Source organism: Chiloscyllium plagiosum, unplaced genomic scaffold (genome assembly GCF_037043375.1).
Source record: "Chiloscyllium plagiosum isolate Xiang-an unplaced genomic scaffold, Cpla_swu_hap1 HiC_scaffold_4, whole genome shotgun sequence".
NCBI classification, from domain to species: Eukaryota; Metazoa; Chordata; class Chondrichthyes; order Orectolobiformes; family Hemiscylliidae; genus Chiloscyllium; species Chiloscyllium plagiosum.
In genome coordinates, this window is record NW_028270142.1 from 140,816,417 (window position 1) to 140,839,580 (window position 23,164).

The 23,164-nt window shown below is 46.0% G+C and overlaps 1 protein-coding gene across 1 annotated transcript in view; it reads right to left on the reverse strand.

The window, feature by feature from the left end:
• mep1ba (meprin A subunit beta a) overlaps positions 1-23,164 on the reverse strand; it is a 54,300-nt gene that overhangs the window by 15,471 nt on the left and 15,665 nt on the right. The window contains exons 7-11 of the mRNA XM_043687642.2: positions 17,588-17,766; positions 17,266-17,484; positions 12,411-12,563; positions 3,725-3,934; positions 7-468 (exon numbers count right to left, since the gene is read on the reverse strand). Of these exons, the coding sequence (XP_043543577.1) occupies positions 7-468; positions 3,725-3,934; positions 12,411-12,563; positions 17,266-17,484; positions 17,588-17,766 (1,223 nt within the window). The remainder of the gene's footprint in view (positions 1-6; positions 469-3,724; positions 3,935-12,410; positions 12,564-17,265; positions 17,485-17,587; positions 17,767-23,164) is intronic.

The following is a 23,164-nucleotide window of genomic DNA, read 5'->3' on the forward strand; positions in this document are numbered from 1 at the left end:
CCTGACCTTTCTCAGGGTCCGTGGTGACACTTCTTTGATGGTTCATGCGCCGTCTGATATCTGGATGTTGATCCATTAACAACATGGTGCACTGCTTCCATGGACATGGCCACTGCAATTTGTCATCATCAGGTCCGCTGACCAAGTAGAAATAAATAGCAAGGTAGGAGGGGCGACTGCTTGTTCCATTCACATACAGGCCGATCTGAAATCCATATCCCTCTCTCGAGTAGAATCTCGGACTGTAAATCTTGCCACCCATCCCCGGGGGACTCGTGTCTAAAAGGTGGGTAAAGTTTTTGATATGCCACACGTGGGTGGGGCAATGCATTTCCGAGAGGTTAACATCATCGATGGAGATTCCTGCAGTGGAACTGCCTGCTCCTTTCACTCCTTCAAACACAACATGGAATTTCTTGGACATGGTGAGGCTAATGTGGTGAAGCTGCCAATAATTCAGATCTGTGCCTGTTAGAGGAACCAAAGCACATTTCAGAGATATTTTCCTGTAATCGCGGGGCCACTTTGAATTTCTGGGTGCTTTGATTCTAGGATGTCCGGGCTGACAACAGAGAACATTATTGGAATGCACACTGGTAAGATCTCTGCTGATGACAAAACAATTCATTATTCCTGGACTTGATGCAAACTAATGGATAGAGAATGATTGCTGTGATTAGCCAACAGACCCATTATCATTGACTCTGAAGTAAGGTCGATGAACGCAAAGCATTAATTCTGCTTTCTCTCTACAGACCGCTGAGTTTTTCCTGCATTTCTATTTGTCTTCCATTGTCAATGTGTTGCTGTTCTATTAGGATTGTGCATGTTAAACAGTGTGTTATTGTCAATCCCTGTGCCACATAAAATCTTGTTTTAATTCCTCCATAGGATGGGGGCATTGCTGATTAGGCCAATGTTTATTGCCCATCCCTAATTACCCTCGCGAATTTAGTCATGTGTCACCTGCCTAAAGTACAGAATTCATTGGGACGGAGTGCTGTTAGGGAGGGAATTCCAAACAATGTCAGTGAAGGAATGGGGATATATTTCCAAGTCAGGATGGTGAGGGGCTTGGAGGGGAGTTTGTAGGGGGTGGTCCTCCCATGTATCTGCTGCCCTTGTCCTTCTCGATGGAAGTGGTTGTGGGTTTGGAAGGTACTGTTTAGGGAGCCTTGGTGAGTTGCTGCAGTGCATCTTGTAGATGGTACACTCTGAGTGTCATTGGTGGAGGGAGTGAAAGTTTGTGGATGCGGTGCCAATCAAGCATCTGCTTTGTCCTGGATGGTATTGAGCTTCTTGAGTGTTTTGGAGCTGCCCCCATCCAGGCAAGTGGGGAGTGTTCCATCACACTCCTGAATTGATCCCTATTTGTTTATTTCTGGAATGCCTCCAAATTTTCCCTTGCTCCTTCCCCATAGCCACCTGGAGAACTGTAAAGCACGATATTTGAATCTGTCATTAGTGCCTCCTAATTTTATTTGGAACTTATTAATTATACTTCCTGCCTCAAACTTGTTCCACAATTTAATGAATTCAAGACTGACCCATACCCAAGGTCTGTACCTGCTTTTGTCCACATGCCTAAATATTTTGGCTCAGGAAAATATCCATTGATAAAATTAACAGCTGACTTGTCATAATTTGCTATTTGTGGAAGAGGGTTCCAAATTTCTATCACCCCCATCATAAAGAAATGTTTTCTATTTTCTGTTCGAAAAGGTCAGTCTCTAATTTTTAGTTTCATTCTCAGCCCTATAGCCACCAACAAGGAATAGTTTCTCCCCAATTACCCTTTCAATTCCACTCAATATCCTGAAGGCCTTGATTTAATTGCCTCTGAACCATCTAAGTAAGGAACACAATTTGTTTCCCGTCTCTTCGTAGCTTAACCTTTGGAGTACAAGTATCATTCTAATAAATTGATACTGCTCTCCTTCCAAGGTCATATGTTAAATTAAATAGTGAAAGAAAGTCAATCTTTAACCCCTTTTATCAACATGTGTTTACAGAGGTATACATTCAAGCAAACACTTCATAATTCAATAACCATAATTCCAGTGGGAGAAAGTGAGGACTGCAGATGCTGGAGATCAGAGTGGAGAGTGTGGTGCTGGAAAAGCACAGCAGTTCAGGCAGCATCGGAGGAGCAGGAGAATCAACGTTTCGGGCATAAACCCTTCATCAGGAATTCCCGAAACGTTGATTCTCCTGCACCTCGGATGCTGCCTGACCTGTTGCGCTTTTCCAGCACTATACTCTTGGCCATAATTCCGGTGTCTGTTTCTAGGTGGTCAATGCCCACCACTTTTCCCTTGAATTGACACAAAAAGCTTCAATCAAATGTATCCTTTCTCAGCAAGACTCAAGATTTTGTTTCATTGATTAGAGACTGGAATTTGAGGAAAAGAAAGACTTGCATTTCTGTTATACTTTTCAATACTATAGCATGCCCCCAAAGTCTCATACATCCAATGAATTACTTTTCAAGTGTTGTTATCGCTGTATTATAGGGAATGCGGCAGCCAATTTGTGCATCGCAAGATCCAACAAACTGAAATAGATTAGTGATCGGATAACCTGTTTTTGCGATGATGGTTGAAGAATAAATATTAGGCACAACACCAGGGAAATCTCCTCTGTTCTTTCTCAAAATAATCCCACAAATCACAAGTAAGGGCTTCAGTTAAATATCTCAGCTGACAGACGGGACCTTCCTTTCTAAATATCACACCAGGGTATCATTTGATTATTACAGTTATGATGAGCTGTGACTTTAAGAAGCTATTTTGACCTGTTTCTTTTTGATGAGAGGGTGTAAGGCAGAGGGCACGAGCAGTCTACCAGAACCACTAGAGTAAATAGATTGGGAGGCCTTGGGCTTTTTTTTTTGTTAAACAGCCTGAATAGCTCTCAGAGATCAGGATTTCTGGGTTTTTTATGTTTAAGCAGAAGCTGTTGGGGTCTCAACAGAGTTGGAAGCTTGAGTGAATGTCTCCTGACTGCTACTCTCTCTGAAATTTCTCTTGTTGCTTTTTCCTCCTGGGTTGGAGAACAGCATGTGAGAATCTGTGTCGGAATTTGCCTTTTATGCGAAGGAGTGTGTTTATGGGATGTTACTATATTGGAACATTTAATCAGTAATACCTATTATTCTGTTAAGTTTTCCAATAGCGCTAAGTTATTCGAAACACCTTTTGTTTGGTTGCATTTTAACTACAGTGATTAAATAAATTGTGTTTGGCTTATCGTCGAGTAGTTGCAGCTGGAACAGACGTTGCACACTTGCCTTTACGCTAAGAAAGATTTAGGGTCTCGTCTACCTTCTTAAAATATTTTGAAGGGTCTTCTCTGGTCCATAACACAGTCAAGTATTGGAGTGGGTTTTAGACCCATAATCTGATGATTTACCAGAAAGGGTGCTGTCCTCTGTGGCATAAAGAACTTCTGTTGTCCAGAGCTCTGAATTTTATTTGAGATTGAGGTGGTATTATCTCTTACTCTGATGAAGAGTCATCTAGACTCGAAATGCTCGTTTGCTGTCTCTATGTGGATGCTGCATGACCCGCTGGTGATCTCCAGAATTTGTTGTTTTCAGTATTATCTGTGTTTTTTAACTTGTAATCCTGTCAGAGTTATATCACCCTGCCAGAGTTATATCACCCTGCCAGACTGCACCTTCATAAATGAAGAGAAGCTCATTCTTTGTCTTTCAGTGACCCACCTTTTACTGCAGTGACTTTTGTTAAAGTCCCATTGGGGTTTGCTTCATCGTAAACCCGAACCCAGATGTTCAGCTCATCCATCTCACTTCCACTGTTGTATGAGTAAAACTGCAAACACTGAAAGCCCCGTTTTGGGTAATAGATTCGAGATTCCAGTAGTGCCCTCTCACCAACCTGATTGGTGCTAAAATGCATGAAGTACCCGATACCTGTCAAAAAAGAGGATTGAAATGTTTAATGAACAAAGCTGCCACTATTTTTGTTAACAGAGTATTATGTAAGAAAGCTGGACAGTTATGCTAGTGTTTTTTAAAACTTGTTCCTGGGATGTGGGTGATGTTATTCATAGATTCATCCCAGCAGTGTGGAAACAGACCATTTGGCCCACTAACTCCACACCAACCCTCCAAAGAATAACCCACACAGACCCATTCCCCCTGACTAATGCATCTAACCTACACATCCCTGAACACTACAGCCAATTTAGCATAGCCATTTCACCTGACCTGCATATCTTTGGATTGTGGGAGGAAACCCACACAGACACGGGGAGAATATACAAACTCCACACAGACAGTCACCCAAGACTGGAATTGAACCCAGGTCCCTGCCACTGTGAGGCAGCAGTGCTAACCACTGAGCCACTGGGCCATCATTTGTTACCCAGAGGGCAGTCAATCACACTGCTCTGGCTCACAGTAGGCCAGACCGGGTAAGGATGGCAGATTTCTTTCCCTAAAAGGCATTCGTGAACCAGATGGGTTTTTAGCAACAATTGACAGGGATTATATGGACATCATTAAGCTAGATTTTATTTATTGAATTCAAATTTCACCATCTGCCATTGAGATTTGAACCCTTGTCCTCAGAACATTAACCTGGAGGGATCTGGATTACACGACCAGTAATGTTACAACTACACATCATATTAAAAGAGAAGTAAAAAACATTGTATTCAATACTAGAACCATACTTTGGGATAGAGATTTGTTATTCTTTTATTTTTTCATAGATGTCGGTGTTGTTGAGACCAGTATTTATTATCCATTCCTACTTACTCCTTGAATTGAGTGACTTGCTAAGACCATTTCAGAATAGACAATAGGCAATAGACAATAGGTGCAGGAGTAGGCCATTCAGCCCTTTGAGCCTGCACCACCATTCAATACGATCATGGCTGATCATTCCTAATCAGTGTCCTGTTCCGAGGTAAAAACAATGACTGCAGGTGCTGGAAACCAGATTCTGGATCAGTGGTGCTGGAAGAGCACAGCAATTCAGGCAGCATCCAAGGACAGGCAAAATCGACGTTTCGGGCAAAAGCCCTTCATCAGGAATAAAGGCAGAGAGCCTGAAGCGTGGAGAGATAAGCTAGAGGAGGGTGGGGGTGGGGAGAGAGTGGCATAGAGTACAATAGGTCAGTGGGGAAGGAGATGAAGGTGATAGGTCAGGGAGGAGAGGGTGGAGTGGATAGGTGGAAAAGGAGCTGGGCAGGTCGGACAAGTCCGGACAGGTCAGGGGATCGAGTTGCTGGAGGTTAGAAGCTAGGATGAGGTGGGGGAAGGGGAAATGAGGAAACTGTTGAAATCCACATTGATGCCCTGGGGTTGAAGTGTTCCGAGGCGGAAGATGAGGCGTTCTTCCTCCAGGCGTCTGGTGGTGAGGGAGCGGCGGTGGAGGAGGCCCAGCACCTCCATATCCTCGGCAGAGTGGGAGGGGGAGTTGAAATGTTGAGCCACTGGGCGATTTGGTTGATTGGTGCGGGTGTCTCGGAGATGTTCCCTAAAGCGCTCTGCTAGGAGGCGCCCAGTCTCCCCAATGTAGAGGAGACCGCATCGGGAGCAACGGATACAATAGATGATATTAGTGGATGTGCAGGTAAAACTTTGATGGATGTGGAAAGCTCCTTTGGGGCCTTGGATAGAAGTGAGGGAGGAGGTGTGGGCGCAGGTTTTACAGTTCCTGCGGTGGCAGGGGAAAGTGCCAGGATGGGAGGGTGGGTCGTAGGGGGGCGTGGACCTGACCAGGTAGTCACGGAGGGAACGGTCTTTGCGGAAGGCGGAGAGGGGTGGGGAGGGAAATATATCCCTGGTGGTGGGGTCTGTTTGGAGGTAGCGGAAATGTCGGCGGATGATTTGGTTTATGCGAAGGTTGGTAGGGTGGAAGGTGAGCACCAGGGGCGTTCTGTCCTTGTTGCGGTTGGAGGGGTGGGGTCTGAGGGCGGAGATGCGGGATGTGGATGAGATGCGTTGGAGGGCATCTTTAACCACGTGGGAAGGGAAATTGCGGTCTCTAAAGAAGGAGGCCATCTGGTGTGTTCTATGGTGGAACCACTCCACCTGGGAGCAGATACGTCGGAGGCGGAGGAATTGGGAATACGGGATGGCATTTTTGCAAGAGGTAGGGTGGGAAGAGGTGTAATCCAGGTAGCTGTGGGAGTCGGTAGGTTTGTAGAAAATGTCAGTGTCAAGTCGGTCGTCACTGATGGAGATGGAGAGGTCCAGGAAGGGGAGGGAGGTGTCAGAGATGGTCCAGGTAAATTTAAGGTCAGGGTGGAACATCAAAAACTGTAAGTACAACAAACGTTTATCTACCCACCTCCATAACCAGCGCTCCTCGAACATTCCAGAAGATTCCCCTGGCCTCGGAAACACCATTAGCCATGCGGCTGATGCAGCTACCACCCCCATGCTGATTGATGATGTCACTTCTGCCCCCATCATGGCCACTCCCACAGCCACTTCCGGCCCTCACATCATCGCCGATGCCACACGCTCAGTGACTTCCGCCACCCCTACTGCCGTGTCTGCCACCACTTCCGACCCCACCAGCGCCACTCACCTGCATTCTGCTGACACGCCCCCCACAGACCCCACTGTCACTATCCCCACCCCCCAGAACCCCGAGGGGAACACTACCCCTGCTCATGACTCTACCCCCATTCCCCCCACCATCACTCCCACTCCTGGTACTGGCTCCGACCCCACCAGCTCCCAGCTCCCAGCCCTGCCGAGTTTTCACCATCCCCCCAGACCTCCCCCTCACTGAGGACAAACGATCAGTGCTCAGCAAAGGACTCACCTTCGTCCCCCTCCGTCCACGCATCAATGAATTTAATACACGCCATGACATTGAACAATTCTTCCGTCGCCTCCGCCTCCGAGCTTACTTTCACAATCAGGACTCCCGCCCACCTTCCGAGGACCCCTTCGCCCACCTCCAACATACTGCATCCACCTGGACACCCCGCGCTGGCCTATTACCTGCCCTCGACCTCTTCATTTCCAACTGCCACCGGGACATTAACCGCCTCAACCTGTCGACCCCCCTCCCCCACTCCAACCTCTCACCCTCACAATGCGCAGCCCTCCAATCCCTCTGCTCCAATCCTGACCTCACCATCAAGCCAGCGGACAAAGGGGGCGCAGTGGTAGTCTGGCGCACTGACCTCTACATCGCTGAAGCCAAACGCCAACTCGAGGACACCTCTTCCTACCGCCCCCTTGACCATGACCCCACCCCCCATCACCAAACCATCATCTCCCAGACCATACAGAACCTCATCACCTCAGGAGATCTCCCACCCACAGCTTCCAACCTCATAGTCCGGGAACCCCGCACTGCCCGGTTCTACCTCCTTCCCAGGATCCACAAGCCTGACCACACTGGCCGACCCATTGTCTCAGCATGCTCCTGCCCCACTGAACTCATCTCTACCTACCTCGACACTGTCCTATCCCCCCTAGTCCAGGAACTCCCCACATACATTCGAGACACCACCCACGCCCTCCACCTCCACCAAGACTTCCGTTTCCCCGGCCCCCAACGCCTCATCTTCACCAAGGATATCCAATCCCTCTACACCTCCATCCGCCATGACCAGGACCTCCAAGCCCTCCGTTTTTTCCTCTCCAGACGTTCCCAACAGTACCTCTCCACCGACACTCTCATTCGTTTGGCCGAACTGGTCCTCACCCTTAACAATTTCTCCTTTGAATCCTCCCACTTCCTCCAGACCAAAGGGGTAGCCATGGGTACACGTATGGGCCCCAGCTATGCCTGTCTCTTTGTTGGCTACGTAGAGCAGTTGATCTTCCGTAATTACACCGGCACCACTCCCCACCTCTTCCTCCGCTACATTGATGACTGCATTGGCGCCACCTCGTGCTCCCGCGAGGAGGTTGAGCAATTCATCAACTTCACCAACACATTCCACCCTGACCTTAAATTTACCTGGACCATCTCTGACACCTCCCTCCCCTTCCTGGACCTCTCCATCTCCATCAGTGACGACCGACTTGACACTGACATTTTCTACAAACCCACCGACTCCCACAGCTACCTGGATTACACCTCTTCCCACCCTACCTCTTGCAAAAATGCCATCCCGTATTCCCAATTCCTCCGCCTCCGCCGTATCTGCTCCCAGGAGGAGCGGTTCCACCATAGAACACACCAGATGGCCTCCTTCTTTAGAGACCGCAATTTCCTTTCCCACGTGGTTAAAGATGCCCTCCAACGCATCTCATCCACATCCCGCATCTCCGCCCTCAGACCCAACCCCTCCAACCGCAACAAGGACAGAACGCCCCTGGTGCTCACCTTCCACCCTACCAACCTTCGCATAAACCAAATCATCCGCCGACATTTCCGCCACCTCCAAACAGACCCCACCACCAGGGATATATTTCCCTCCCCACCCCTCTCCGCCTTCCGCAAAGACCGTTCCCTCCGTGACTACCTGGTCAGGTCCACGCTCCCCTACGACCCACCCTCCCATCCTGGCACTTTCCCCTGCCACCGCAGGAACTGTAAAACCTGCGCCCACACCTCCTACCTCACCTCTATCCAAGGCCCCAAAGGAGCTTTCCACATCCATCAAAGTTTTACCTGCACATCCACTAATATCATCTATTGTATCCGTTGCTCCCGATGCGGTCTCCTCTACATTGGGGAGACTGGGCGCCTCCTAGCAGAGCGCTTTAGGGAACATCTCCGAGACACCCGCACCAATCAACCAAATCGCCCAGTGGCTCAACATTTCAACTCCCCCTCCCACTCTGCCGAGGATATGGAGGTGCTGGGCCTCCTCCACCGCCGCTCCCTCACCACCAGACGCCTGGAGGAAGAACGCCTCATCTTCCGCCTCGGAACACTTCAACCCCAGGGCATCAATGTGGATTTCAACAGTTTCCTCATTTCCCCTTCCCCCACCTCATCCTAGCTTCTAACCTCCAGCAACTCGATCCCCTGACCTGTCCGGACTTGTCCGACCTGCCCAGCTCCTTTTCCACCTATCCACTCCACCCTCTCCTCCCTGACCTATCACCTTCATCTCCTTCCCCACTGACCTATTGTACTCTATGCCACTTTCTCCCCACCCCCACCCTCCTCTAGCTTATCTCTCCACGCTTCAGGCTCTCTGCCTTTATTCCTGATGAAGGGCTTTTGCCCGAAACGTCGATTTTGCCTGTCCTCGGATGCTGCCTGAATTGCTGTGCTCTTCCAGCACCACTGATCCAGTGTCCTGTTCCTGCCTTATCTCCATAACCCTTGATTCCACTATCTTTGAAAGCTCTATCCAACTCTTTCTTAAATGAATCCAGAGACTGGGCCTCCACTGCCCTCTGGGGCAGAGCATTCCACACAGCCACCACTCTCTGGGTGAAGAAGTTTCTCCTCATCTCTGTCCTAAATGGCCTACCCCTTATTTTTAAGCTGTGTCCTCTGGTTCGGCACTCACCCATCAGCGGATGTTTCCTGCTGCCAGAGTATCCAATCCTTTCATAATCTTATACGTCTCAATCAGATCCCCTCTCAGTATTCTAAACTAAAGGGTATACAAGCCCAGTCGCTTCAGTCTTTCAGTGTAAGGTAATCCCGCCATTCCAGGAATTGACCTCGTGAACCTACGCTGCACTCCCTCAATAGCCAGAATGTCTTTCCTCAAATATGGAGACCAGAACTGCACACAGTACTCCAGGTGTGGTCTCACCAGGGCCCTGTACAGCTGCAGAAGCACCTCTTTGCTTCTATACTCAATTCCTCTTTTTATGAAGGCTAGCATGCTATTAGCCTTCTTCACTAATAGGTTTCAGAAACATCGCTGTGGGTCTGGAGTCACATGTAGGCCAGACAGAGTAAGGATGGCAGATTTCCCTCTCTGACAGGGCATCAATGAGCAAGATAATTTGTTTTTGCAAGGGTTGATAGTTACCCTGGTCACCACTGAGGTTATTTCTAAAAAAAGAATAATTTGCAGTTTCATGAATTGATTGAACCAGCGTGGTGGGATCTAAATCTATACGAGTCCAGTAACCGAACAATTTCACCACCATCTCCCTTGGAGAGTTCTTGAGAGAGTGAGCTGGAACCATTTTTATAAGCAATTCTATGAGGAATTTTAATGATCGAATAGGATTGTTCACCATGGAGTCGAGAGATTGAGGGGAGATTTGACAGACATGGACAGATTGATGAGAGCAAGAGGGAAAGCTTTGTTTTTCATAGCAAATGGTAAAGACCTGGAATTAAATGTGCGCCAAAGAGGGAAGGGTGGATGGGAGGTTTGAAGAGAGTGAGGTGGTCAAGTGGAGAAAATTGTTATGAAGATGTGGGTGCACTTTTAAGAGAGTTAAAAGCAGCAGAACTACCAGACTCAGCACCAAGTGTACTCAAAAATGGTAACAATGTAACACTGGGTCGAAGCACTCGATTAGTTTGTTGCTTGGAGACAAAAACAAATTCGAATTCAGCCAATCAGTTTAAATTATACCTGAAACATATAAACTCCAATCAAGTTTGAATTGAATATATTGACAATCTCAGAAGTCAATGACACAGTCAAGTGCTCTGGAGTATAAGACTGGGGAAAATTGAACTGTTGAGAGGAGATCTGTTACATCCGAGCATGTAAGACACTGCTTGAAAAAAAATTTCTCTTAAAAGTCCCTTTTCAATCAGTAACCTGTAATGCCGAAATTCCTAACAAGGAGAAAAGAAGACACAGAAAGATCCAAAGATAAGAACCTACAGCTGTCTGGTTTTGAGATAACAAGTGTTGTTTTGTAAGTTTTAATTGGGAGTTTTATCGAACTAGTATAGAAGGGAAGCTAAAAGATAGGTTAGAGAAAGCAATTGTAAATAGTGGTTGTTAATTATTCCCTGTTATACTTTAAGAAATAGTTGATATTTTTTACTTTAAATAGTTCTTGGCCACTCGATTTTATAGATTACTGCTTGGGATCAATCTTTTCTGTGTTGCTGGTTAACTTAACCATGTCGAAACAGTTTGGGGGCTCGGGTCCGTGATTTGAGCTGGTTTAGACAGACTTGAATAGATTTGGGTACGAAAAATCCCAGCAGATTTAAACACTTGCAGGTTAGTGTCCTCAATCTTTAAATAAATGTAGGTGAGGCAATTTGTTTAATTTCGGTGACTAATGGTTGATTAAATTAAAAGTGTTTCTGGTTAAATTAAACAAGAGGGTTTACCCTGTGTCGTAACACAATAAATAATTCTAAAAGAAAATCAGATGGGCACTTGAGGGAAATAAATTGCAGTATTACAGAGATAGAATGGGGGAAATAGGACTGACTGAATTGCTCTATAGAGATCTAGCAGGGAGTAATGAGGCTGAATGGCCTCCTGTTCTATTGTGACTCTATTTTGTATGACAATATTAATTTAAGGTGATATTTGTCAACACCATATCTTCCAAGCTTCAAATATTTATTGAATTGTGTTTATCAAAGACCTGTAAAGGAGGTTAGGGCTGTGGAACTGGTCTGTCAATCAGCCTGTCTTTCTTCGGTTGGAATCCAGAGGGGCAGTGGGAGGGCCACTATTTTTGTGTGGACCCCAATCCGAGAGGAAAGTCAAGACCCCACTTTTTCTGTCATAGCCTTTGTGTTCAGGGAATGTCTAAACTCGACCCTGAACTTCATCATGGCAGCACGAGGACATGTAACAGGACCCCTCAAATGGGCGGAAATGGGAAGTGGGAATCGGGAATGGAATGGCCCAATTTCCTCCACTGATTGGAGACTTTAACTCTCCTCCTTTATTTGGTTGGGGCTGAGATGCTGCAGATGGAATTATTTACAAATGCAGTGTAACACAGCAAAATCCCAGATCCAATGACTGTAAAACATTGGAGCAGAAATTAGGCCATTCAGCCCATCCAGTTTGCTCTGCCATTCAATCATGGCTGATAGGTTTCTCAACCCTATTTTTGTGCTTTGGATCATCAAACTTTACACTCCCAGCTGGGAGTGCTGTCCACCCCAATCAGGAGTTTAGTCAGCCCTCTAATCTCCGTGAACAGCAATGGCAGCTGGGCTGAATGGCCTGCTTCTATGCAGAAAGTTCTGCGTCATTCTATATCATCCTGAGTGGTACAACCCTGGTGCATTAAAGAGGGTGGGGCTAATTAGTTAGCTCAGTCAAAGAGCCAGGATCTACTTCAATGGGCTGAATGGACTTTCCATGCCCTTCAGGAATATAGCATTCAGATTTCCACTTCTCAGATGGACCTCAGGGGTCCTCTGAGTGAATGCCCATCTAATGCCAACTGTTGTAAAGGGGTAATGGTGCTGATTTCCACTATGGGCGCTCACTTGCCAAAAGTTAGGTCATGAAACATGATTCCTGACCTAGCGTTTTGCAAAGGAACGTTACTCTACCTGCACAGTCGCCCATGTTGGTGTAGTCTTGGCCAGGCCCGGGCAGGGCTTGGGTAACACGTTGCCAAGCCACCTTGTTGTCTAGGCCTTGAATCATGCCACAGATACTTTCCAGTTCAAAACTGCACCGATCCAAAAAACTAAGCGAGGAAGCTAAGAGAAAATAAAAACAGAAAGGTGAGAGTTCATGCTTTTCTAGAACAGCTGCTTTCGTTGGGTTTGTACCTTTCACATCAACAACAGACCATCCCAAAGCAATTTACCATCAATGGTGTATTTTTGAAGAGTGGTCACTGTTGTAGTCATGGTCTGCACAGCAAGATCCCACAAACAACGGTGGAGTAATGTGCTGTAGGCCTCTATTACACTTTAAGACTACATTGAATTACTTGCTGCAATGAAGATTAACTCAAGCTGGAGAAACACTGAGAGAATTCAGGGAGAAGCTCAGATGGATAAAGCAGAGTAATGTTTCGGGTCTGGTGTGACTCTTATTCAGAACATAGCTGACCTGAATGGTTAACTCTGTTTCTCCTTCCATAGACACTGCCACACCTCCAATGTTCTCTGTCTTTGTTTCAGATTTCCAGCACCTGCAGTATTTTGCCTTTACTGGGGCTGGAGAACCACACTTTGAAGTGCCCAACTGAGTCAGAAGATTGAGTCAGAAGAGTTGATCTTCATTGCACCAAGTAATTCAATCACTTAGTCTCAATGAGTCACAGAGTGCTACAGCACACAAAAAGGTCCTTCAGCCCATCATGTCTGTGCTGGTCAAACATAATCACCTAACTATTCTAATTTCATTCCTCAGCACTTGGCCCACAGCCTTGGCCTAGGGGCATGTTTCTTGCTTAGAACCTTCCATTGTGTCAAGAGTGTTGCTGAACAAAGAGACCTTGGAGCGCAGGTTCATAGCTCCCTGAAAGTGGAGTCGCAGGTAGATAGGATAGTGAAGAAGGCGTTTGGTATGCTTTCCTTTATTGGTCAGAGTATTGAGTACAGGAGTTGGGAGGTCATGTTGCAGCTGTACAGGACATTGGTTAGGCCACTGTTGGAATATTGCATGCACATCTGGTCTTCTTCCTATCGGAAAGATGTTGTGAAACTTGAAAGGGTTCAGAAAAGATTTACAAGGATGTTGCCAGGGTTGGAGAATCTGAGCTACAGGGAGAGGCTGAACAGGATGGGGCTGTTTTCCCTGGAGCGTGGAGGCTGAGGGGTGACCTTATAGAGGTTTACAAAATTATGAGGGGCATGGATAGAATAAATAGACAAAGTCTTTTCCCTGGGGTCGGGGAGTCCAGAACTAGAGGGCATAGGTTTAGGGTGAGAGGCGAAAGATATAAAAGAGATCCAAGGGGCAACTTTTTTCACACAGAGGGTGGTACGTGTATGGTATGAGCTGCCAGAGGAAGTGGTGGAGGCTGGTACAATTGCAACATTTAAGAGGCATTTGAATGGGTATATGAATAGGAAGGGTTTGGAGGGATATTGGCCAGGTGCTGGCAAGTGGGACTAGATTGGTTTGGGATATCTGGTCGGCATGATCGGGTTGGACTGAAGGGTTTGTTTCCATGCTGTACATCTCTATGACTCTATGACTCTAAGCAAGAGGTCCTGGGTTCAAATCCAGGATGAGCCATTATTTCTTGAAACCTTAGTTCTGTGTTCACAACTCTCAACCTCCCATATACTTGAACTACAAGTTTGGTTCCCATCCCCTTGCTGAATTAGTTTAAAAGAGCATTAGCAAAAACTCCCCCCCAGGATATAGGTACCTCTCCAGTTCAGGTGACTAGTTTTTTTTAGTTTTTCAGTAGTCTCATTGGGATTTTAGAATAGTGGGAATAGAGGTTAGGGCAGTTCAATGTTCCTCCTGCAGAATGTGGGAGGTAAGGGTCACTACTGGTGTCCCTGCTTATTGCATCTGCGGGAAGTGCACCGTACCCCAGCTTCTCAAAAACCGAATTAGGGAACTGGAGCTGGAGCTGGATGAACTGCAGATCATTCGGGAGGCGGAAGGGGTTATTGAGAGGAGTTACAGGGAGGTAGTCACACCTCAGGTAAAAGAAGAAGGTAGATGGGTTACTGTCAGGAGACAGTAAGGGAACTGGCAGGCAGTGCAGGGATCCCCTCTGGCCATTCCCCTCAACAATAAGTATACTGTTTTGGATACAGTTGGGGAGGACGACTTACCAGGGGTAAGCAATGGGGTTAAAATGTGTTGCTGGAAAAGCGCAGCAGGTCAGGCAGCATCCAAGGAGCAGGAGAATCGACGTTTCGGGCATGAGCCCTTCTTCAGGAATGAAGAAGGGCTCATGCCCGAAACGTCGATTCTCCTGCTCCTTGGATGCTGCCTGACCTGCTGCGCTTTTCCAGCAACACATTTTCAGTTCTGATCTCCAGCATCTGCAGTCCTCACTTTCTCCTAAGCAGTGGGGTACAGGGCTCTGGCACAGAGTCTGTCCCTGCTGCTCGGAAGGGAAAGGGGAAGAGGAGCAGAGCAGTAGTCATTGGGGACTCCATAGATAGGAGGTTCTGTGGGAATGAGAGAGATTCACGGTTGGTGTGTTGCCTCCCAGGTGTCAGGGTTCGTGATGTCTCCGATCGTGTTTTCGGGATCCTTGAGGGGGAAGGGGAGCAGCTCCAAGTCATCGTCCACATAGGCACTAACATAGGTAGGAAAAGGGATGGGGATTTAAGGCAGAAATTCAGAGAGCTAGGGTGGAAGCTTAGAGCTCGAACAAACAGAGTTGTTATCTCTGGTTTGTTGTCCATGACATGCGTTAGTGAGGCGAGGAATAGGAAGAGAGAGGAGTTGAACATGTGGCTACAGGGATGGTGCAGGAGGGAGGGTTTTGGATTCCTGGACAATTGGGGCTCTTTCTGGGGTGGGATGATTTCACCCGAACCAGAGAGGTACCAATATCCTGGGGGGACATTTGTTAATGCTCTCTGGGTGGGTTTAAACTAGTTCAGCAGGGCGATGGGAACCGAAATTGCAGTTCGAGTATACGGGAGGTTGACAGTAGTGAAATCAGAACTAAGATTTTAAGATCGCGAGAAGGTCTAGCAAGCCAGAAGTTGGTCTGAATTGTAGAGAGTGTGATGCTTGAAAAGCACAGCAGGTCAGGACCCGGAGAATCGCATTTCAAGCAAATGCCCTTCATCAGGAATGAGACTGTGAACCAAGGGGATGGTGAGATAAATGGAGGGTGTTGGGGATGGGAGATTATTTACAGTGTGGAAGCAGGCCCTTCGGCCCAACAAGTCCACACTGACCCTCCAAAGAGCAACTCACCCAGACCCATTCTCCTACATTTACCCCTTCACCTAACACTACGGGCAATTATCCTGGCCCATTCACCTAACCTGCACATTTTTGGACTGTGGGAGGAAACCGGAGCACACCCACGCAGTCATGGGGAGGATGTGCAAACTCCACACAGACAGTTGCCTGAGGCGGGAATTGAACCCAGGTCTCTAACGTAGCAGTGCTAACCACTATGCCACCGTGCTGCCCAAGGTAGCTGAGAGTGCAATAGATAAAAGTAGGTGGGGGTGAAGGTGATAAGTTGGAGAGGAGGGTGGGGTGGATAGGTGGGAAGGAAGATGGACAGATAATCGCCAGCATTTGCAGTCCTCACTTTCGCCTAGTTGGTTTGAAGTGTGACAGATGCAGGTACAGTTACAAAATTTAAAAGTAATTTGGACAGGTACATAAATAGGAAATGTTTAGATGGCTATTGCTCAAATGCAGGCAAATTGGACTAGTTTTTTTGGGAAACCTTGTTAGCATGAACAAGTTGGACTGAATGGTCCATTTCTGTGCTGCATGAGTCTATGACTGTATATGGGGAAAAGGCAGCAAAGTAGAATTGTGATTATCAGATCAGTCATGATCTCAGTAAGTGATGGAGCAGACTCGATGGGCTGAATGGCTATTTCCTCTCCTGTGTCTTATGAACTTATGGTTAGTAGTCTGGTGTTATCTGTCCATTTGCCTGCTTGGATGCAGCAACAACGACATTCAAGAAGCTCAATATTATCGAGGACAAACCGGGTCACATGATTGGCATCACACCCACCACCTTCTGTCATTCCCTTGACCACCAATGCTCAGTAGCAGCAGTATGTACCATATACACAGTATGTTGTAGAAATTCTCCTTCAACAAGACCTTCCAAATCCATGACTTCTACCATCTAGAAGGACAAGGGCAGCAGATACATGGGAACACCACCCCCTGCAAGTTCCCTCCCAAGCCACTCACCATCTTTGCACAGAAATATGTTGACATTGCTTTAGCGTCCCTTCCTAATGCCAGTGTGATGCAGCCCAGTGATTCAAGAAGGTAACTCATTGAACCTCTTGAAGGTAACTAGGGATGTGCAATAAACACTGGCTTAGCCAGCAAGAGGTACCTCACATGAACTAATGAAAATCTTGCTGCACCATTAAGACTCAAGCTCATTACTGTGTGTCTCTAGTCACATATTGGCTGGTCCAGATGAGGATGGCAGATTTCCTTCATTCCAGGCTATTATTGACTAAGTTGGGTTTTAATGACAGCCCAGTGTTTTCATGGTCGCCATTACCAATACTAGCTTTCTAATTTGAAAGTTATTCACCAAATTTAAAGTTTACCCATGTCGTGAATCCTCAATTGACATTTGAATTCCTAGTCTAGTAACACAACAATCATGCCACCATGACATTTTATCCACTGGGTTGAGGGTAGTTGGCAATTGCTTATCACCAGACCTTTAAAATATTAGCCTTTGTGCTTCTTATCATTTTCTTTCGACTTTGTTAATCGACCGCAAATTCTATCCAAACCGCTGGAACTTACTGCAGTTGTAGAGTCGGCTGAGTTTCTGAATGTCATAATCGCTGAAGTCTAACCGCTGTCCAATCACGTTACTGAATTCTGGAATCTTGGTGACGATTGTTGGTTCGGTGCCGTTATTAAAAGCGGTGGAACTGTAGTGCATCACTGAGGTGTAGTCATAGGGTACGTTGAGGTCACTGCTTTCTTTGTCATTGTATTTATTGAAATTGTGCTCTTTACCTGAATCAACAGTAACAAGAGGTTTCATCAAGAAACAGTCTTGTGTTGGCAAAGACAACCTCACTCACTCTGTCGCTCTCAGGATGCAATCATCACTCTTTACCACTTTCAATCCTGTCCCAGACTATTGTGACATAGTCATCGCGATCAGCTCTTGACTGCTCATGCCAGAATCCCAGGGCATGGAGGAATTCATGTTCGATCGTCCCCATTCTTTCACATCCCTCACCAATGGACAGTTCCTGCCGTCCCTCCTGTTGGTTCCCCACAGAGGACCAGCACCTGAAAGATTAATGAATTCTTTGTGTTAAATGTGCTCCTCTTGCAGAAGACCAAAACTGGCTGGGAGAGTTCGTTGCGAGGCAAATGCAGAGATGCTTCAGTGCAATTTGGACAAGTTGAGTGAATGGAGGATGAAGTGTACTGTAGATAAATATTGAGGCTATTGGCAGCAAAATCAGAATGCAGAAGGTCTGAATGGAAAGGGGGAGGGTAATGGGATCTGAGTGCCCTCATCTGGGGTGGCACGGTAGCTCAGTGGTTAGCACTGCTGCCTCATAGCACCAGGGTCCCAGGTTCAATTCCAGCCTTGGATGACTGACTGTGTGGAGTTTGCACATTCTCCCTGTGTCTGTGCGGGTTGCCTCCGGGTGCTCCGGTTTCCTCCCACAGTCCAAAGATGTGCAGGTCAGGTGAATTGGCCATGCTAAATTGCCCATATTGTTAGGTGCATTAGTTAGGGATAAATGTAGGGGAAAGGGTCTGGATGGGTTACTCTTTGGAGGGTTGGTGTGGACTTGTTGGGCTGAAGGGCCTGTTTCCACACTGTAGGGAATCTAATCTAATCATTCACCAGTCGCTGAAGGTAAGCATGAAGGCGAATGGCATGTGGGCCTTCATAATGAGAGGATTCAACTACAAGAGCAGGGATGTCTTGTGCAATTGTACAGGGCCTTGGTGAGACCATACCTGGAGTATTGTGTACAGATGTGGTCTCCTTATCTGAAGAAGGATGCTCTTGCTCCAGAGGGAATGGAGCAAGGTTTACCTGACTGATTCCTGGGTTGGCAGGGTGAGGTATGAAGAGAGACTGGATTGGTTAGGGCTATATTGACTGGAGTTTAGAAGAATAAGTTGGGGGTAATCTCATGAAAACCTATAAAATCCTAACCAGACTAGACAGGGTAAACACAGGAAGAGTGTTCCTGATGACTGGGGGGGTCCAGACCCAGGGGATCACTGTCTATGGATATGGCGTAGGACATTTAGGATCGAGATGAGAAGAAATGTCTTCACCCAGAGACTGGAGAGCCTGTAAGAAGGAGTTAGATATAATTCTAGGGCTAAAAGGATCAAAGTGTATGTGGAGAAAACGGGAACAGGGGATTGACTGGGCCATGATCATATTGAATGGTGGAGCAGGCTTCAAAGGGCTGAATGGCCTACTCCTGTTCACAGTGTCTATGCTTCTATCCCTTAACATGTAACAAAAGAAGCTTAGAGTGCCAAAAATGAATGGCCAGCTCAACTGGGCATTTGATAGACCCCAAGGAACAGAATACTTTGGTTCCACAGCTTTTACTTCTGAATTTTGTGGTATAAAACTGCTTGTGGCATTTCCACTTTGTAGTTTCTGTAATCTTATCCAGCCCAACCCCTCCCTCCCCCAAGCCCCCCGCGGTTCTCCATACTTTCAGAACTTCTAAACATTCCCGATTTTAATCACTCCACCATTTGTGGCTGTGCCTTCAGCCACCTCTGTCCTAAGCTCAGGAATTCACTCCACCAACCTCTTCAACCATCTCTCCTTTAAGCCTCTTCTTCTCTACCTCTTCAGCCAAGCTTTTGACCAGATATCCTGACATATCCTCACGCAGCTCAGTGCCAATTGTTGTTCCTGAGCAGTATTTGGAACATTTTATTTCAATGTTGCTGTGGTCGGTACCATATCACTCGGGTTGGTATAATTTGTGGCGAGGCATTAATGTGCTGACCAATAATGTTTACAATGAAGGCACTGGATGAGACTTTGAGCAGGGAGCTGGGAGTTGGCTGAATATTCTCTTTCTGAAATTCTGAACAGGAGTCCTACTAGACTCAAAATATTAACTGTTTTTCTCTCTCCACAGATGCTTCCAGACCTGCTGAGATTCTCCAATACTCTCTGTTTTTATTTAAGAATCCATCCACCTCTGTTTCAAAAATATTCAACGCTTCCATCACCTTCTGAGGTAGAATCCAAATTCACGCAATCCTCTAGGAGAAATCTTCTCTCCCCATCTCTGATATAAAAACATAGACATCTAATTTATAAACAGTGCCCCCTATTTCTGGATTGAGCCCCACATCCACCTTGTCACCATTTAGTATCTTACATTCTTTAATCAAGTCACCCCCTCATTCTCTAAACTCGAGTGAAAACAAGCCCAATCTGTTCAAACTATCCTGAATGTAAAGGACTTTGGGATGTCACCTTTGTGGAAGGTGCTACCTCAATGAAAGTCTTTCTTTTTACTTGAAGATCATAAGAACACAACAACTATGAGCAGGAGTAGGCCATTCAGCCCCTCGAGCCTGCTGTGCTGTTTAGTACGATCATGGCTGATTTCATCTTGGCCTCAACTCCACTTTCCTGCCTGCTCTCCCTAACCTTTTATACCCAGTTACTGATTAAAGATCTGTCTGTCTCCTCCTTAAATTTATTCAACATCCACAGAGCTGTTGAAAATTCCAGATTCAGACGCTTTGAGGGAAGTTATTCCTCCTTACATGGATAGACATGGGGGGCAGTATCTATTGCAGATTGTGTCTCGTAAAGAGAAATTATTTCTCTCGCCCATCTCATGACCCAAAGTGCCTAACAGCCAATGAAGTACGTTTTGATCCTCAATTGCTCTTCTAAAGCAGGAAATGCAGTGACCAAGTTGCACACAGCAATCTCCCCCAAACAACACTCTTTTAATAAATACATTGTTTCAATTTTGCAGGTATTAATGGGGAGGAGGTGATTATTGAGAAGGGAATCAGGGAGATCTCTTCTGCAAAATAATGCCACAGGATCCTTTAAATCTACTGGTGAGGATGTGGATTTGACATCTCAGACCCACAGATGTTTACAACACAGAAAGAGGCCATTCGGCCATTATGTCTGCACCGGCCAACAAAGTTCTGACTACACTAATCCCATTTTCTAGCTCTTGGCCCATAGCCGTAGGGGCTGTAGCAACATAAGTGAAAACCTCTCTCATTTCTGCACTGAGGTGCATTCAGTCTGTTCTGCTCAAGACTGGTTTGAGTAATTGTGCCTCATGATTTCACCGCCGGAGTTCAAGTATCATTCATGAAATGCTCTCTCAATGCGTACTCTTTCCAACACCAAATATCCTCCCTAAACTGAAATGCTGACATTACCTGCAGGTGTGGTTTCACCTAGGCATTGTACAGTTTCTTTCCCTTTCTTCAGAAAATCAAAGACTGCTCCAACGCAGCTGTTACCAGGTCAGCAACAGTTTGGGTGGAGGCAGCTTCAATTATAGAGTTGTACAGCATGGAAACAGACCCTTTGGTCCAACACGTCTATGCCGACCAAATAACCTAAATTAATCTAGTCCCATTTGCCAGCACTTGGTCCATATCCCTCTAAACCCTTCCTATTCATATACCCATCCAGATGCCTTTTAAATGCTGTAATTGTACCATCCTTCACCACTTCCTCTGGCAGCTCATTCCATACACGTTCCACCCTCTGTGTGAACAGGTTGCCCCTTAGGTCTCTTTTATATCTTTCCCCCCTCACCCTAAACCTATGCCCTCTAGTTCTGGACTCCCTCACCCCAGGTTAAAGACCTTGTCTATTTATCCTATCCATGCCCCTCATGATTTTATAAACCACTATAACGTCACCCCTCAGCCTCCTATGCTTCATGGAACACAGCCCCAGCCTATTCAGCCTCTCCCTAAAGCTCCAACTCACCAACCATGGCAACATCCTTTTCTGAACCCTTTCACAACATCCCTCCTGTAGGAAGGAGACCAGGATTGCACACAATATTCCTAATGTGGCCTAACCAATGTCCTTACAGTCGCAACATTGAAGCATTCAAGAGGGCATTGGATGGTTAGTTGGATTGAAGTAGTGTGTAAGTATATGGGAGAAAGGGCAGCAGCTTTACTCCAGGTAATGATGCTCATTTGGAGAGCCAGTGCTGCCATGATGCTCATTCTGTGCTGTAATGGTTCTGTGATTCTGCACAGTTGGAGGTGCAAAGATGAAGGGAAGATTTGATGGAAGTTTTCAAAATCAAAAAGGGCTCTGGACAGAGGGAGAAAATGTTCCCACTCAGAAATGGATCAAGAACCAGAGGGCACAGTTTTACAGAGAAAAGAAGCAAATGGAAGGTGACCAAAACTTTTTCCACTTAGACAGTAGTTAAGGTCTGGAAGGCTCTGCCTGGAAATGTGGTGGATTCAACTGAGACATTCAAGAGAGCAGTGTTTCCACTTAAATAATGATCCCATGTATATGGTTATAGGGAAATGCAAGAGATCAGCAGAAAGGTAACATACTAGAGACCTGGTGCAGGCATGATGGGCTGAATGGCCTTCTTCTGCAGTATAACTACTCTGTGATGCTTGACTTGAACTCACTTGTCTTCTCTTATCCTCTGAATACAAAGGCCAGCATTTCTCTCGCCTTTTTGATAATGTCCGGTACCCATTCACTGATGAACAAAACAGATAAAGCCATGTATCTTTCTTGGACCTCCATTGTTCCTCTCATGTCACTGTTTAAAAAGTCCCCAGTTTTATCCTTTTCATGTCAAAAGCGGATGATCTCACATTTTGCCTCCACTGAAATCCGTTAGCCACAGTTTTGACCATTCATGTAATGCAGCAAGATTTCCTTAAATTTTATGGAATTTACAATTAAATCAGCTTGCACATGAAGAGTGTGGCAATGCTGTAGCTTTAAGAGGTGTATTTTGTCCTGGTTTCTTTTCAGCGAAAGATTGAACAAGAGGTGTCGAGTGGTCTGTGGTAACGTAAACAGCTTTTGATGTCTTGGGTTTTTTTTAAAAGTTGGAACAATAGAAGCAGCCTGGATGGGTGTGGCCTAGTTTTTTTTTAGTTTTTAGATTCAGCAGAAGCTGCTTGAAGAAGAAGAAGCTATTTCTTGCCCTCTCTCGGTTACAGCTAGAAGCTGAGCTTTCTCCTCCTACCCGGGTGTTGCATATGAGAAAATCTGATTTCTGAATTTGCCTTTTTGTCAAGGGGAGCATTTATGGGATGTTACTATATTGGAAGAGTTAATTAGTAACAGTTACTGTATCTGTTATTTGGTTAAGTTTTTCAACAGAGTTAAGTTATTCTAACTTTTTTTTTGGTTGTTTGAATAAATTGCGTTTTGCTTAATAGCGAGTAGTTTGACCAAACTGTATCTGGAACAAAGCACTTTGCATTTATCTTTACAATAAGAAAATGTTAGGGTCTGGGCTCCCTTCATAAAATATTTTGAGGGGTCTGGTCCGGTCCAAAACATACAAGAGTGGTGATAAACTGTCTCTCTTTGTGTGATTTGCAAAGTTGGAGTCATTTGACTTTCAATCCCAGTTTTTTAATTCAAGAGTATATTTGAGGAATCAAGTGTTACAAAGCTGAGAGAATCCATTCAGTCTAGCAC